This window comes from Diadema antillarum, unplaced genomic scaffold (genome assembly GCF_040938485.1).
Source record: "Diadema antillarum isolate AM-2024a unplaced genomic scaffold, OU_Dant_1.0 scf00000059, whole genome shotgun sequence".
Classification (NCBI taxonomy): Eukaryota; Metazoa; Echinodermata; class Echinoidea; order Diadematoida; family Diadematidae; genus Diadema; species Diadema antillarum.
This window is the reverse complement of record NW_027270948.1, coordinates 371,704-390,842: the sequence shown is the minus strand read 5'-3', so window position 1 is coordinate 390,842 and position 19,139 is coordinate 371,704. Positions and strand designations below refer to the sequence as shown.

The 19,139-nt window shown below is 36.5% G+C and overlaps 1 protein-coding gene across 3 annotated transcripts in view; it reads right to left on the bottom strand.

Annotated features, from left to right (window-relative positions):
- Positions 1 to 366: 366 nt before the first annotated feature.
- Positions 367 to 19,139, bottom strand: part of LOC139715985 (zinc finger CCHC domain-containing protein 24-like) — a 65,775-nt gene continuing 47,002 nt past the window's right edge. The window contains exons 4-7 of one of the 3 annotated variants that reach the window (XM_071627536.1): positions 4,552 to 4,716; positions 2,657 to 2,716; positions 1,766 to 1,886; positions 367 to 627 (exon numbers count right to left, since the gene is read on the bottom strand). In XM_071627536.1, the coding sequence (XP_071483637.1) occupies positions 617 to 627; positions 1,766 to 1,886; positions 2,657 to 2,716; positions 4,552 to 4,716 (357 nt within the window). In that variant the 3' untranslated portion in view covers positions 367 to 616. The remainder of the gene's footprint in view (positions 628 to 1,765; positions 1,887 to 2,656; positions 2,717 to 4,551; positions 4,717 to 19,139) is intronic. The other 2 variants (XM_071627537.1, XM_071627538.1) reach the window with 2 other exon arrangements.

The window sequence follows — 19,139 nt, the reverse complement described above, 5'->3', positions numbered from 1 at the left end:
CAGCACGTGGAAATTTAAAGAGAAGTAGATACATGATAGAGATGCTACACACTGAAATGACATCATCAAAAGAAAATGCCAAGATCTGGAGTGGTGATTATGTTATTTACTCACAAAAACTGCTGAAAAGCACCATCCATGGAGCTGCATGATTTGTGGCACCAGATGCACAATGAATTTTGTCCATTAGCAGAAAGGGCAGCTTCTTAGCACGTGAGCATGGACACCTATCAACCACGAACTACCACTAAATCACTAATATCGTGATATAAACTGCACAAAACTAAAATATATATTTCTATTACTTAAGATCCCAATTTGTCTGTCGGTGGCTCACAGACATTGGATACAACTCTTTATTTTTTTTTCTTTTCTATTGTACAATGGATAGGAACTTCAAAGCTCAAGATGAAGTCCATTAACTCTCTGATTATTGCAAATGATATAAGAGGTGACTATGTTGTTAAAAGGAGAGCTTATTTTCATGACACTGAAGATTTGAGTGGGTGGAGTTCACTGGACTCGTCTGCAGTAGTAGCCAAGTGCCTTGCACTTCTCACACAGATGCTGAGGGTGCTCTTTGCTCTGATCAGACACATCCAATCCATCTGGTTTCTCAAGAGGGCGCTATTCATAAAGAGAAATAAAAGAATGAACAACACTCTTTATTGACAAGTTGACAAAGAATTAAGGGTTTTAGGAATAGAGCTGAATTTACACTGCAGCTTCATTGATCATGCAAATGATTTCATACAAACTAGCAACACCATTCATGATACGTAGGTTCAACAAAAATATTAGTGTCAAACACGCAAGCTCAGATTATGAAGACATAACTAGTTTGGTCAGTTATTTTGTTTTCACAAATTATGACAATAGTGAAAAAAGCAATATATCTTTACACAGACAAGAACAAAATATGTGCATTTGACAAAGGACAAGGAATTGGTATGGCTTTACATCAGAGTAATTTTAAGTTAGAAATTCATCTTTCCTCTTTTCTCCTTTGATACCTCACTCTCCATATAAGGCTGAGGATGTGAAAAAACAGAAGCCATTAAATCTATTCTCGGCAGAGACACTGAGAAGACTGACTACTAAAAATGCATAAGTTAGACATATATTATAAATCATAAGTGAAAAATTATACTAAACAGAAGTGTAAAACAGAGAATTCCATGTGAAGAATATCACAGTGCAATGTCCTTTTTTTTCTCTCTCTCTTCTTAAAAAATAGACAAGACTGAGATCTCAACTTTGCATGCACAAGATGAGAGTGAAAAAGAAACTGTGATACTTTCTCAGAATGACTTTACTGACAAGTCACTAGAAACAGAAAAACAGAAAAGTTGTGAATGAATAGATTTTTCTTTCTTTCATTTCTGTGTGTTGTTGTTGTTGTTGATAATATCAGTCAGTGCAGGCTCTAGTTTATATTGCCTCACATGCCAGGGACATGAAATTCACATTTCCGAGCCAATGAACACAGAAATTAAAAAATGTAAAAACAAACATTAAAAACAACTAAATAGGCAATGACTTTTCATATAATGATATCAATGAAAAAAAAAATTCTACAAACTAAACATAGAGGTTATGCACTATGATCAACATGGCCTACCATCACACATTTTCAGTGAGGTAAGGTATGTTGTAACATGATTACATTCTGATTTCTCTAGTTGTTTGAATTCCATCCCTTTGTATTTGATTTTGTTATGATACCAGTGAAATGTTAGGAAAGAAGACAATCTGTCTTGCTTACCAATCCAGAGAGAAGGGGACCCTGCTTCAAACAGGAAACAAGATCGGGGGTTCGACGTACTTTGCTTGTTTGATTGGGGGTTTTTTGCCTTCATACAGCCCTCCTGAGTGGTACTCTGAAACTTTGGAGCAATTAGTTCAGGAGGCTAATTTGGCAAACAATCATGATTTCCGAAAAGTTGTTATAACAGTCATTCCTTTCCCACATTTTAGCCTCCTCATTTTATTTTCAACATTTTTGCAAGATTGCCAGAAAAATGTTCATAACATTCATTTAGGAGCCTTAAATTTGGTTTGATGTAACAGATGGTAAATTTAAACATGTTATCACCTTTTTGTGACACACTAGAAAAAAGAAAATGAAATGACCCTTTAAATCAATTCTTGATAATGTGATCTACAGCTGAATAAGAAACAGTACTTAATTTTTTCATGGCAGAGACCAAAACAGCCCCATTTATACCAAATCAGCCCCATTTACATCATTACATCTGAAAGTGCATTTTCTGGTCACCAAGATAAAACCAGTGAAACTAGTTACCCAAAATGTCTTGCATTCAACCAAACTTTAGGCTATATTCTCAGCCGAGCTTCAATTTACATGATATTCTAGGTAAAATGCTCCAAAGAATCTTAATCAAACTGGATTGATACTATTACTGCTTTCGAATCTACAGACTATGCCATGTGCCTAATACAAATAAATAAAAGATTCTAAATTCAGACTTACTATTACAAAAACAATGATTTTCTTCTTACAAATCTCGTACCTTTCTAACAGTATCCTGTGAAAATTCCCCCTTCAACCACTCAGGAATGCTTGTGCCCTGATTCATATTTGAGCGTTTCATGAACGGATGAGAGAAATAAAGTTTGTGCATAACCTCTATACCTTTATCTTCAGGTGGTCGTATGCAGACACATCCAATCCATCTAGTTTCTCTAGAGGGCGCTGCAAGGGTTTAAAAAAACAAAGAGAGGGGGAAAGCAGAAAACAAGGGAGAATATATATGAGGCACTATAAGCACTAAAACTATACACACAATAATTCATGCAAGATGGAAGAATATGGCAGTGTACATACAACATGAAATCCTGGTTTATTTGTTCCTTATTCCAATGACCTTCCATGACAAAAAATCAATATCTCTGATGGCACACGTGAAAACTTGGTTACAACAAAACTTCAAGCAGTTTTCATTTGAATTTAGTGTTTCATATAAATGGTTTAACAATAACAAATTTGGAACTGGGAGTCTCATTCACTGCCCCCTCTTCAATCAGAAATTGCCCTCCACAAGGAGCAAAAAGAGCTTTGCACGCTATTTTTGAAGCTGTTCCAAGTGTAATATATTCCATGACAGAGATCATCTATCTCTCTTTATTTTCTTTACATCAACATTTTTATAAAGAACACACAGGGACAAGAAGCCCTTACCTTCTGACCTATGAGCATTTCAACTGTATGATTAAAAAATAATTTTAATTAATTGATGATTCATATCCAAGATACACATCTTTGAAGATGTGAAGTTAGGTCTACAAAGTGCAATTCAGTTGTGGTGCCACATGTTGCAATTGGACAACATGAAATTTGCACATCACTCATGCAAAGTATATAGCAACAGTTATATAACAAAGCACAAACAAGTTCTAGATATGAAGGATTGAGTATAACACAAACATCTTCCATACAATCATGCAATGAATAATATTGAACACAGTCAACTTTCAGCCAGTGCACAAGACATAGTGAAAGGAGTTACACATGTAAGTATATTTTAAGCTGCAAGAAAACACCACAACATGTCAACAGGAAATAAAGTTAATTAACACTTTTGAAAATATAGATTACAAGCCATTGTGATAAAGAATCTTAGAAGGTCCATTTTGACAGAAACACTAACAAATCAACAAGGATAAAAAAAAATGATTCTTTACCATTTAATCTAAACAACAAAGTATAGGCCTACATGTATAAGGTATTTATTTCAACTTCTACCCAACATTGGTTGAGTGATTCTTCTTTTATTTCAGAGGCGGATCCAGAGGGGGGCGCACCAGGTAAAGGGCCCCTCTTTATTCTTTGTTAAAACAAAAGAAATAAAAAGAAAAAAAAATTGGGGGGGGGGGGTACATGTGCCCCCTTTAATTTTGTAAAGGCGCCTCCCCTTTACGGAATTCCTGAATCTGTATATGTATGCTTTCCAATTTTGCTACTCTGTGCTATTCCACAATAATGCCTCTGGCACCCTTTGTGGCAAGAGCATGCATGGAATATCCCTCTGCACCCCTTCATTTTCCACATGTAACCATTTATTTTGATGAAAAGATAAGCTAATTTGAATGATGAAGATATTCAAACAATATTCAATAGTGTTGAATAATCTGGCATTTGAGAATAGAAAGAGTCAAATAATCTAACAGAATATACTCCATCCTGTGTCTGTGAGAACCTGGCAAGTCATGTACAAAGTCTTACGTGGGAATTTAAGAACAACGAAGTGAACAAAGGAAGATTGAACTTGATATGTCACTCATTCCCAAAGATCCTCTCAGTCATGCATGACAAGTGAATCATAGAATATACAAGAGAGAAAATATATCACACTCTGTGACATCAATGAGGAGGATTTTGTCAATTCAACATGATAGTATAATTCCTTACAGTCCTGAATTCTACAAAGAAAACATCATAAACTCTCCATTTTCCCTCTTTTCTGCAGCTGCAAAATATTGGCGACTGGAGAAGGACACCGAGTCCCTTCACAGTGCTTGCCATGTTACCTGCTTGTGTGGGTAGACATTGATATGGCACTTGATACACTCCTGCCCCATGTTGGCCCAGCTGTTCCCACTCATCCACTTGCGTTTGCATTTTGGACACTTGTACTCCCCAAAGCACCGTTTTTTGCCCTGGTATGGGGTGAGTCCTTCTCCTTTTGGTCTTGCCTTCAGGAAAAATATAGAAACAGAAAAGAGAAACAGGGGAAAATGATGTCAATTCAATCAAGCTGTGAAATGACAAGACCTTCTGCATACATGACCAGTTATTGGACAGTTTTACAACTATAAGATATCCAGGAAATGGAGGTACCCCCTCTACTGTTGAGCGTAGAGCCAATACCTTGTGACCTCTGTACCCATATCATTCATCAGCTCTTCGGAATTACCCTACTGGGATTGACTTCTAGCACAGTATCTGCACAATGCAAGTTATGCGGCAGCTTTCACTCACGGACGCATCCCTCCCTCCTTCCTTGCCAGCACAGCAAATGACCAATACAATACTGTATAAGCTGTTATTTTCCTGAGGGTTTAATTTTTGCAAATTTCGCAAATCTCAGTTGGATCTCAAATTTAACAACACGCGAAAATGTCTCCATGCGCTAGGGTAATAGCGCATTTACGTTAGCGTCGGCGTCAGTTCGCGAAAACAACATCTCGCGAAAATGTCTATGACCTTGTCATTCGCGAAAATATCTGTACGCGAAAATAACAGCATATACAGTATTTGTTCATGCATCAGCAAATCCCTTATCTTTCCCCTTATCTTCCCAAAATCAAATCATGTCAAACTCTCCCTGATAGAAGTCACATAAGATTGCAGTCTGTGAACAATTACGATTATGCGACTTCCTCAATTGGGGGAGGGGGGGGGGGTGGGGTGGGGGGACAAAAAGGGGGGCATGAGCAATGGAGACCTTGCTTGTCAGAAAGTATAGCCAAGGCAAAATGCGATGCGATGCAGTGCCAACATCAGAACTTCGCAGACATTGTGAGCTAGAAAGAAAACAAAAGATATAACAATAAAACAATAACAAGGAATGTAGCCATGAGGTTTTCTCATCCCATCTCCACACACTGTAAATCTGGTCCAGTCAGCAGTCACCCACACACTGCTCACACTCAATCACCGCTGTACCACAAGCCAACAAAGTTTAGTCAAGTGTATCACAGTACCATATGGTGGCTAGTCCATGAGGCAATGCTCCCTGTTGCAGCTTCAGGGCTAAAGTTCAGGGTTATGGATGAGCAGTAACTGCACGTCTTGCTGTCTACAGAAGAGATACACATTCGACCACAGGCATAGATCCAAGATGATGCATGCATAAGTTGACAAACATACATATACAACTTACCAATGCACAATATGCAGCAACATACTTGTTAAATGAAATGGTTTAAATGTAAAAGGCCTTAATTCTAACAATGCCACTGATAACATTTTGAACAAATGCAATTTTTTTTTGCAAGTATTTCAAACCAAAATATCTGGAGATAATTGCACAATAAGTTATATTACTAAGAAACAGCTTTCACATTACCATAAGAACGTAAGAGTGACTTTATTCCAAATTATCACTGACAATCTGATCTGTTCACGAGAAAAAAAAAAATCCACAAAAACCCTAATGCATCTTACATACAAATTCTCATGTGACAGAGTACCTGGTACAAATTCTTTCATACTCAACACAGAGAAAAATGTGGCCCCACCATCCATTTCCAGCTCACAATGGTGGTCTCCTGCATTCAGTTATCTCTCATATTTAGTGGAAAAATATCTGTTATATATTCATCTCATGTATGTGTTTTGTATATATGTTTATTGCATAATACTATTGCTTATGCTTATCTATTTGTGTAATGTTTTGTTATCATTATATTCGTTGCATTCGTTGTTCTGTGTCTTTGAAATTTGTACTGAATTTGTATTTGATCGAAAAGAATGCAGAAATAAACCAAACCAAATATAAGTTAATTTGTTGTGTGCTAGTTTCTTTTTTGTACATCATGAAGTAGAGGTTCTGAAACTTTAAAAAGAGCATATAACTTCAGTACTATAATGACATCTAAAAAAAAAGTAAAATAAAGTCATGATGGCAAGTGATGTTCATCCACTGAAAACCAATGATGGCCTTGACTAAACAGAAGTGTCTACATACATATTTTTTTCCCCTGGGGAGTAATAAACCAAGAACATGACCAGCAGAAGAGATATCTGTTGCAGCAGTGGGAATTCCCAGAACTCTGGAATCATATATCAGAAACTCACAGAGAATTACCTTTAAAGAAATGATAGAGAAAATGAGATTGTAACTGTGCAACAAACACTTGGAGAAAATCATTCACTGTTGCCATATATATATATCATTACAATTGAGCACAATCACATACTTTTAATACCCATTAACCCTAAAAACTACACAAAACTTGATCTGCATAAATCTCACAATAGTCTTATCTGACTTAAATTTGCTCACATCCCATTGTTTTCAAGCATGCTACTGGTAATGTGCAGTCACGTTAAAAAGTGGGAATTTGGTTTTCAAAACAAGAAATGTTTTGATCCTTTGAACCGGAGAATGACCCCATCAACCCTAATTGATAATTTCCCTCCCTGAAAAATAACATCTACATGCAGGACCCCAACCCCACTCTACACAGCACAGTCACCCATGGGGAAAAGCCTGCCTGAGCTGATATCTGTATCTGTGAATACACTCATCGGCATTCCATTCTTGCTATAGGGCCTAATGCTGAACTGCCTCTGCCGGGAATCCAACAAGAGAGCCTTTGTTCGTCCGGTGTATTTTTATCTTCCCGCAAAATGTTTCTAGTCAACTTCCATCTGTATGTTACACCCAAAACCATGGAACAAGTCATACATAATGAAGCTATGTGCTTTGGGATGTTTCTTTTTCTTTGTTTTAACATCTGCTTGTCACAAACCTTAAATATTTCAAAGCATGCAAATACTGACTCAAATATGATAGTTTCAACTGACTTCATTTCATTATGATGGAATTATACATAATTGATGTTAATCTGCAATAACGAGTCATCCTTGCAGTCATAAGGACAAGTAATAATAGTCAAGAAGTCGTTTCTTCAAAGATATAGCACAAATAAAAAGATTAAATTAAATAAAAAACTGATCAGCAAATTCTGAAAGCTAAAAGATGAGATTTCTAGAGAGATTTGACACTTTGAATCATGGTAATATGACATGTAGGCCTACCAGTTGTAATGCAAAAATTCAAGTCTGATTATAAGCAGTACAATAAAAGTATTTTTTTCTAAGTGTTAAGGAAGGAAAATTAGTATTTTTATATTAGGAAAAAAAACCCCAAGAAATGGCGCTATGGCAACTGGCATGCCTCTGCTATATCACATAATTCTCCAAATAGGTCTACAGATTACCTTTTTGAATTTGATAACAGATGGACACACAGATAAGAAGAAAGCATACCAGGTACATGTAATGCCTCTGGTGACACTTCATGGCAGAGGCATAAAGATGTGTTAGCATAATAGACAATGCATCCTATTGTCTAAAATTTTCAGCTGTCACAGTTGCCTTCTTCAGCAAGGATTATGGGTCAAGATTTGAAGTGCTTAGGACACATTTCCATGATGATGTTAATGCAATATTAAATTTAGGCATTGATCAGGTAATCCAGAGTAGAAAAATTAGTTTCTTGCATTTGTGAAATAAGAAACAAGTTACCTATTACCCATAAATATCACAACTAACCTTATTGACCTTCATGAGGGATTGCGTTTTACAAAACCTGAAAACAATAACTAGGATATGTCTTCATAATTATTGGCATGTTTCCAGGTCAACCTGGTAAAAGTAATCTCTCGGTGAAAGGCAGATGCCTAGTAGGTATAATGACTGATGATGCATCTTGCACTGAGTGTACTGTAAACAGGATATTTTCGCAGCGTGAAATTTTTGCGAATTGGGGCCAACGGCCTTTGTCATGGCATGAAGTTTTTGTGGAATGCCTCTGGCATTCAATGCAAAGGCATACAGTGTAGACATGAATTTTCCTGTGCACTTTAATTTCGCGAATCTTGGCTCTTGCAAAATTCACAAAATTAAAATGCACGCAAACATTCCTCGTATTACAGTAGGCCTATATAGACATAGTGCTTCATCTGGCCAAGAAAGTCAGGGTATTAGAATCCCTACAGTGCATTCACCATTTATTTAGTGCCACTTTACTGAGTTTGACATCCCCAGAAAGGGATATTTACCAGCACTTCCCCTATGGCACTTGTTAGTTTGACACTAGTACCATTGTAAATGCAGACAGGCTGTATATTTTGACCTTAAACCAGGGTGCAGAGATTTCACACAGGAACATACTAAAAATAGTAACAACACATGATATGTGTGACCTGTATGCTAACTATACTTAATATGACTCATGACTTGTATTTTACTGATGCCAGGAGAACTTTCAAGGACCAAGTTGTTCCACAAATTTTGAAAGTCACTGATCAGCCACTAAAAATATCACCTTTAGTTCCTGTCATTTTTTTTTTTTTTAATCTTGAACACCTAGCTTTCTGCTTTATCATAATTCAGTCAGTATCAAGTCATTGCAATTGTGCATTGTAACAACTGAGAGAAATCACAGTCTCTAAATTCAGGGTGACATATTTTTTTGAGAGAAAATGACACAAGCATTCAGCTTTCACTCTCACAGCCCCTCAGCTCCATGCACACAACATACGAATACGATGCCTCCATGTAGAAAGATGACTGGTGACCTCCGACCCCACATGACTACTGCTCCAATACGTGCCCACCAGCATCTGTGTGCTGCACTGACAAAGGTGATGAATAGAGATATGACAACATGTGTTTCCCATCTTATCATTGTGTAACAACAGACCAGGACATGGCAGCTTCTGTTACCTTCATTAAAGATGACCCTGTTGGTGGCACACATGGCAGAGCAAGACCAGTTGTTACTAACATCTGTATATTATCACACTGACTGTACAGAAAGAATATCGCAGGACGTGGGTTCTGTAATGGCATTACTATTGTCATTGACAGAAACACAGCACACACACATACACACACACAAACACTTCTGAATGTGAAAGACCTTAAACTGTTGCTAAGTACACTTCTATCACTTAGGCCTACTCACAAACCAACAGAAGGGAAATTGGTTTCAGACATTGGTATTAATAGAAATACCCTATCTTTTCAATTGTATAGGCCTACATGCATGGTTAGAACAGCATCGTAACCATACAAATTTGGACTGACTTAAAATGTATTTGTATGTGATCCACAATCTACCTAACATATCGTCATCCTGGAATAACTATGATTGGTGTGTGGGTGTGTTCATAAGAAATGTATTCCAGCAATGTTTCAGTCTTGAAAATAAAATCATTCACTTAGCCCTACAGTATGTGCAGTCCTGTCTAAGTACACACACACACACGATGGTGTACGAATTTACAAAGACACAGTATTAAAAGGATAAAATTGACATTTGACTTGCTGAACTGCTGAAATATGTCTAGCTTTTCTCATCTTCATAAGATTTCCTTTTGATTATGTATCACTCTTTAATATTTGGATCATTCAATGTCTTTTAACTTCCCTGAAACTTTCCTGAATTTTTAGCAGGTCAATAATATGTCTGCTCAACAAGGAATGAAAGTTATGATATTTGGTTCTGTCTGGACTTTCTTATACATACAAAGATCATCCAAATGTTGGCTAGGTGAATTGTGTCTATTCCACAGAATTAGTTTGAGTATGATGACTGTCTTGTATGAAAAACAGCATGACTATATAGGCCTATATTCACACATAATGAATCAAAACATGTACTTAAACAATAACAGAAACAATACTTTTTGTCTGGGAGAAAATCACAATTTGATGACTTTATCACTTGGGCAAAGCTGTGTAGAGTTTTATCATGTCATTTCTTTTTTTTTGTTTTTGTTTTTGTTTTTTTTTTGGTGGTATCGTCATTACACTACACCAGCAAATAGCATAGTTAGAATACAATGATAAACTACAGTACCTCGAGGGTGATCTACTTGTACATTTCAGAGGTATTATTTATATCACTGATTCTCCAGGGCACACAGAGAATATTCCTGTTTCTCATTCAACTGTTGATAAGGATTACTCCTGATCCATGTATTTCCAGACAGAACAACACACATGTCTACCAATAACAACTGGTAGAGGAAACTGCCCTTTTGATTTATATTGCCTTCTCTGTGTACTGAATGCATTTAAACTACTACTGATGAGTTCCTCAGTAATCCAGCGGGTCTTAGCACTGATTTGCCCCAACAGAAGCAAAACATGGCCGATGCACCTGTCCTGAAGATGAAGCCCCCAAATCAAGATGTCAACCTCAATATAATATATGACTTCAAAGGGGGGGGGGGGAAGGGGGGGGGGTAGGCAGTGGAATAATACAGCAACATCATTTAGTGTTCACACGGCTGTTTCCTTCTGCATACTGTCTCTCATTCTAGTCTTGTTTCACTGCAGCAAAACTTTCACTGAAACAAAAAGTCTCTCGAATAACTTTTGTAAATATACTAACATTGCTTTTCATCTCTCCCTTATGTTAAGTTGTCAAATATAGTAACTTGTAACAAGTACTTTAGTCATGATGTACACCAAACAAAATAAAATTATGGTTCATACAGCAGATACATATTTCTGAATCATTTGGCTCAAATGAAAGGTATCTGACTGAACATAAAGCCAGACAAGTAAATACCTTTAGAACAGCTTGAGATAGGGAAGTTAATGAAATCATTTGGACTGGCAGTTTCATCTTTTTTGTTGTTGTTGTTGATATAATGAAATAGCAGAACAGAGAAGTATATAAGAATACACACATGATAGTTTAGGGCCTGAATTTTTACTTCATTGTTTTGAGCATTTTGTTAAAACTGTGTCCATTAAAGGGGATGGCTAGTAACTGATCAGTGGGAATCAGTGGGAATGCTGGGGGATGATTGTTCCAATCCTTGTGGGATTCATTGAAGAGAACATTATGTATCTATTCTTGTGTGAAAATTAATTGCTTCAGAATGGTCTCATATTCAAGTAATGTGCAGTTAAATGTTTCCAGGTAAGCGTCCCTGGTCAGTGATGGGGCATTAATCTGCACATTACTTGAATATGAGACCGTTCTGAAGCAAATAATTTTCACACAACAGTAGATATATAATGTACTCTTAAATGAATCCCACAAGGATTGGAACAATCATCCCTCAGCATTCCCACTGATTCCCACTGATCGGTTACTAGCCATCCCCTTTAAACGAGAGTATACAGTATAACAAATATCCTGTTAACAGTTGCCTGTAAGATTGTACAATGTAGGCCTTCATATAGTAATATCACAGCTCCATGCTACTTAATAAAATATCATTCCCACTGAAACAACACTGTTTTTTTTTTACAATGAAACTGCATTTCCTTTTCTTTTTATTCATCTGCTACTAATTCCAATTAAACATACTGTAAAACACGATATATTTGCGGCATGAAAATTTTGCGACTTGCCACTGGCATCCAATGCATACTGTGTAGGCAATTGCTTTCACGTGCATTTTAATTTCGCGAATATTGCCACTTGCGAAATTAGCGAAATTAAAATGCACGCGAACATTCCTCATTTTACAGTAATCTGTTGGCCCTTTCTTTAAATTGAATTGAATTGAATTGATTTCTCATATTTCACAAGAAATTACAATACATATCACTGAACAAAATAATATCAAATTACGAAATTACAATTTGAAACACAAAAAGTAATAACAAATGTAGTTGCAATGATACATGAGCAAGCAAATAACACAAGGCTGTATTGTATACAAATAAATGAAGGAACCAATGCTGTACTCTCAAAAGAAGATATGCCCTGTTCCCCCATGCTATTAAAATAGCTAAAATACGATAATACATGTTTAATTTGAATAAAGTACCAAAAAAAGTTCAAAGGATTTTAATGGGAAGGATGATTTTTGAAGTTTTTGAAGAATTCCAATTTTGCTTCAATAAACACATCACCTTTAAATTAAAAGTTTGTTGTCCTAAGGAAAAAAGAGAAAAAAAAAAGAAACTTTCTAAACTACAATGCTGATGAGTCTGACAACTCATTTCCAGTCAAAGGTAGTCTGAATGATATCTGGAACTTCAATCTTGTTCCTACTGCATGGACAAGTTCTAATGTCAATCACTCCGGTAAATGGAATTCATTCTTCTGCCCTTTATAACCATATTGGAATTCAAAGGTTCAGCACTGCAACCCCCCCTTTTTTTTGTTTATTCAAACAACTCTCAGTATGTAATACTACCTTACCACATGTATATTTGCATTTAAAAATTTCTTACTTTCTGACAGAGCATGAGTGATATATTCAAACAATCTCAGACTCACTGAGGTACTTAAATTAGAACATTCATCACTGAAAATAAAGGACAAATAAATGTCAATATGGCAAATGAAATACTGCTTTACAATAATTGCAACAACCGAAGTGCATTTTCCATGACAGAGGAAGTTCCTTCCACTTGAATTCCTGCTCAAACTATACTTCATAATGACATTGCCATATTCCACTTCTTATGACCTGGTATAGGAACAATATGTGTGGTATAGCTGATAGATAGAATGCACAGTGAAACAAAAACAAAACAAAAAATCCCTGTGCCTGTAATTACACACAAGCCACTTCAATACCTTCTCTGCTCCTCTGTTCTGGAAAGTCATTGTGAAAATAACTGATATTTATATATTGCAGAGCAGTTGTTTATTCTGCAACATTAAAATATCTACACTCTTTCTCCTTGACAATAAGATTGAACTAAATTCCCACATATTGTCACATACAAAGCCAATGCATGATAATCTGTTAAAGTGAAGAGAATTTGTTGTACCAGTAATTTAGCACAAAGTACAGTTGAACCTCTCATATCCGGACAAGTCGGGACCGGGGCTCATCCGGATAAGGGATTTGGCCGGATACGGGAGACTCAATGCTTTATACATGTGCATATACATACACATGCACTGATGTAGCCCATTGTAGTACCACATGTAGTAATGTGTATACTGCAACCTTTTCATTGTTACATGTGAGAGGACTCAAGCGCATAATCTGTCCATGTTCTTGCGATGATTTGGGGATGTTTGGGATGTTAAAATCTGATGGTAAGCAATTTGGAAGGAAATTTGATGTAATGTATGTTAATCATGTTGGAAGTAATATGTAATTCATGTGTTTTTGTGTAGGAGTTCTCAAGGAGTTGGGAATCCCCCTTTCCTCCCGTAATTATTAAAAAAAAAAAAAAATCACGGCGAGAATGCGTCCGTATAATAGAGAGATCCGGATAAAGGGAGGCCGGATAAGAGAGGTGCAACTGTACCTACATTGTGCATGAACTCAATTCCATGTAGGCCTACAACTGTAAGTTGCTTTGCCTCTTTAAACCTGTGGCTCAATTTCAGGCATTGTGTGACTTTGCTGTTCGCATGAGCTGCAATTGTGGTGTCAAAATGTACTATGATACAGTATTCCAGCACACAAATGTTCGAAGAATTATGTTGTCACTATCAAGAGATCTATGAGCAAATGTCTATAGTCTTTCGGAAATATTGAGTATGGTCACTCCAAGCACTCAAAGATTTTCACTATTTGAAGAATTTTAACATTCCTTTTCAACACAAACTTTCTCTAAATTTCTCATTTACACAATATCAGAACACCTAGTAACATATAGGACCATGCCAAATTAGACTTTTCAAACTATGTGAAGAATCATTAGTGTTTGGATAGTGATACAATCATAGATTTAACTCTAACAGGGCCATGTTTCGCGCTATAATTCTGTAACGCAAGAAGGCCTCGTCGTGAGGCTTCTTGACTTTCTTCGTTCAAGTCTCACACAAGTTTTGAGACCAAATTTGCAACGTCCGCACATACCTCTCGAAGCCATGCCCATTTTTGTAACGGCATGTCACCCCAAAATGGGCACAATTTTGTGATTTTGTGTACATTTCCTATAGAAAACAGTGCTCTGTCATGAAAGTCATAAAAACCTGACAGTTTTTACAATTAATCACTTTCATTGATTGATTTTATGCTAACTATGGTAGAAAAGTGGTCAGTGACAATTTCCAATAAAAAAAGAAAAAACAAAAGTTGAAAAACCAAGAAATACATAAGAAATTCTGAAAACAATAAAATACATAAGAATTTAAATGAGTTTTGGAAGTTTTTGTGATGTACAATTGTTAAATATGCTAAAACAGATTTAAAGACCAAAAAGTAGACTCTCAATGCTTTTAATTAGGCTAAAATATGATCTTGAGCTTAATTTGCATAATCAATTAATCAAAATTAAAAATTGGTTGTTTCAAACAATCTTATGACACAATCTTGTAAACTTTGACAGGGGTGTCACGCATGTCAAATTTCGTTGCAATTGCTCCACTGATGGCTGAGATCGGGGGGGGGGGGGGGGGGGGCAGAATTCATCCCCCTCCGGTTTTAGCATGGCCAAAAAAGCCCAGCCTGATTAGGGTGAAGTCCCAGCCATTTACACATCAGCAAAAAAATGATACTTTAAATCTCCAAACTGCAAACATTGGTACTGGTACATTGTACCTGCAGCTTCTCAATGTACCTCGTATGTACTGTAGGCCTATGCACATGGGCAGATCTTTCTGCATGAACTTACAAAAATTCATGTTAATGCATACAACTGTCATTTGACATTCATCTCTCTCTCTCTCTTTGAGAAGATGAATCACTTCACGCTGTCATCCTACTCCTATCACATCATTCTATAGTGATTATGATGTGACTTGTGTTAGCAGCACCCTACACACACAAGCCTCATTCATCAGCATCAGGGCATGTCTCTTTGGCTGGTCATCCAAACAAGTTTACTCAACAAAGGTGTCTACCAGTACATGGTCCATTTGAGGTCCATCATTTTTAGGACCTCCTGCAGAACACAAAGGACTTGTGTTACTAGGACACTTGATAAGTGCTTTAATAAAGTCTCATCATTACAAACGTTCTTTTTCTTGCCTCAATGTTTACATTTCATTTATTTATTTATTTATTTATTTATTTATCTATCTATTCATTTATTTATTCATTTATTATCATTATTTTTTTTATTTTTTTATTCTTTATTTTTATTTTTATTTTTTATTATTATTATTATTATTATTTTTTTTTTTTTTTGGGGGGGGGGGTACACTACAATTCATTGCACCAAATATCAAGACCATTTACTCCCTTAAAACAACATAACCTTTCTTGCCCTATGTCTAGGTTCTTGGTATGAAATTGTTACTTGGACCTTGGAATATCAAAACGTGATGCAAGAGAACAGTGATTTCCCCAGTCCCAAGGAATTGCTGTAACAAGAATCCTTTGTAATTCTTATAACAGAGTGGCTGTTCTCTGGGCATTTTACAGCTTGATGAACTGAGAAAGGCCATCCACCCTTGGTACAATATCCTGCCCCCTCCATATTTGGAACTCAAGATTTTTGCCAATAAAAAACACAAACAAACAAACAAACTCTCTTTTTTGTGGTCTACCAAGGAGAGAGGGAGTAATAAAATTGTTTCATAGGGCTCATTCTCCTTCCTTCATCACAAGTGGCAGGAACTTTTGCTCTGGAAATTTGAAGCTTTGGAAAGAGCTACAGTAAACCACGGACAGTTTAGTTGCCATGGTAATGGGAAATTCCTGGGGAGGTAGGTCACTGAAAGGTTCCATCTGGTTGCTATACAAAGACTTCTGCTGCGCATCATCTGCTCAGAAAAGACCCAGTAGCCCACCCTATACAGGAAAGTTTTTTTGTCATCAGTTTTACACCTTTGCCCAAGGGATGGTAATGTGAGAGAAATATGATGGGCAGATCTTATATGAAACTGGAAAGGGAACTGGCTGTCTTCAGAAAACCTGGCAATTTTCTAGAAAAATATCGACATTAAAGGTACTGCTCAACAATTTTTTCACTTTGAAAAATCGGACCTGCATGGTTGTGCGAGATAAGATTGACCATACTCGATATTGCCCAAAGATAGCTGTGTTGTATCATTGAAAAGACAAGTTTATTGGCACGATGATATTCAGTCATACACATTTTGATAGTGACTGCATAATATTTTCTCCTAAAACTTTTATATGCTGGAGCATTTCTTTTTAATGTGTTTTAACATCATCACACACAGCTCAGTCAGTACAATCAAAAGTTTCTGAAATTGAGTCACAACAATGTTAGACAATAAATGATATTTTAATGTCTGGTTGAATAGGAAGAAGTGTGGCATTCCATGACTTTCATCTTACTTGCCTGGTAGCATGGAGATTTATGGAGTGGGAAGGCTGACCTGTTGGCACATATTAGAGAATTCCCTCTACAAATTGTGCACAGCATATAACTGATCTCTTTGTGTCTACATACCTGGTACATTATACACAGGTGAATAATCTCCTGGAGGCAACCATTACAAATTTAGCGTATGCTTTGGCAGGTGCAGGTATTCACTGATTGGTGCTTTTTGTGGTTTTCGAATTTACTCCAGTAGGCAGCGAATGAATTGGATCACCTATGAATCCCTGTGCTACCCAGTAGCACAGGGAGACTCGAATGGGAAGGTTAGCCTGATTGAATGGATCTTAAATCATTGGTTGTCCATAGTCATGGATAATACAAGATTTCTAGTTTCACTATGACAAATTGAACACAATCTAACAATGTCTTGCAACAAAGCGGACATCTACAGTAGATCTGTCATGCGATTTTTTTTTTTTCAGTTTGACTTGTGTTAGCTGTTTTTGACATGGAAGGATACTGTCTTTACTAGAAAGAGAATAGGAATACAATTTAATTACACAATAATTAATCTACAGCAAAACTATTTACAATGGGACTTTTACTTTCTATAAGGGACCCCTTCCTGTTTAGCCATTTTAAAGTTGCTTGAGAATGTTGTTCTCTTGAACAAGCATTTTATGCCATAAGACGTAGTGTGCAGGCCTATATCAAGTAAACAAAAACTAAACAGACATTGATTCTATCTTCATTCACTGGTTGTCCATAGGCATGGATAATACATTACTTCTGTTGTTTTTTTTTTCCTAACTTCAACTACTTATACATAGGCCTACTATTAAACCTATTCAGCCCTAGTGAGAAATATCCATCTACTGCTTCTATCATGATAAAAACCAAAGTTCATGTTGGATAAACGCCCTGCAGTCACAGATCGGTAAACTGGTTACTGCTTAAAGGTACTGTTTACCTTTGGGAGCAGTGATTTTAAAAATGTTTGAGTTATCACATTTGATGCATACGTGTAGGTCACTTAAATCACAAAACATCATACCATATAAAAATTTAGCAGTAAAGCCTGAAATATAAGGAGATATCACTATTTTTCTCACTAAACCACAACTGTATCTTAACTGTATCTTATTTTAACTATTGTTCACATTTTGTATATCTAACCATACTTAACATTATATAGGCCTACTGATTAACTTTTTATGCTGGTTGCTTCTATCCCTAACTCACATTCCAGAACTATTTTCAAGCACCAAAACTGGGTTTTTGTTTCATCTTCAACTGGTAAACGATGCATTTAATGATTATATCTCATCATCATTGTAACAACAATATTCCTCATACCACAGTTTATTGAGAAATGTGCTCTTTCATATTCATGCAGGTAAGGTGAGACAAAAAGCTGTATAAATTTGACTTCAAGAAGTGGTATGTTTTATTTGCAGACTGCTCACTTTGAGGGAATTTTACCCCAAATATGTGGGTTCAGTGATCGCAAACTTGCATGAAGGCCTACATACGTAGGCCTACGTAGGCCTAAGCAGGACACATCCGTGAAGTTGGAGAAAAATTGATCCATCCATTCAGAAGTTATGGATTTGTGCCATCATCACTACAAAAAACAAACACACATGTGACATTACAGTAGGGGAACGGTAAAGGAAAATATGAAGAGAATTCCACATATTTTCCAATTTCTAGCATAATGAAAGAACTTATGACTTTTTGTATCTTCTTTATCAGTCAGAACCCGGGGGAATAAAAGCCAGGTAAGTGAATAAGCCAGTTCGTAGTTCTACTTTGCGCATGAGCAGAAAAAGGTCATTGGAACCAAAACGCAAGATGGTTCTTAAATTCAGGGAGATAAGCATCTGTCCTATAATGAATATTCATGCAATCCTCGTACATGATACTTGCCATTACATTCACCTGACTGCAAACCTGGTATTTGGCAATACAAAGATAAACATGTTTTAATACATTCAATACAAAACAAAGAAATGGATGCTTCCCCCCCGAGGGTTGTTTGACGACCATTCTGGTCACCTGGTCTCGCTATGCAAGATCATTTTTTGTTTAACACGAATTCCATAAATTGTTACGTCGGGCAAACTTATGGGTGCGCATTATATTGCTTTGAATATAAGTGATTGTGAAGTGCCTAACCAACTAAGAAAATAGGTCATTTGTACCAACG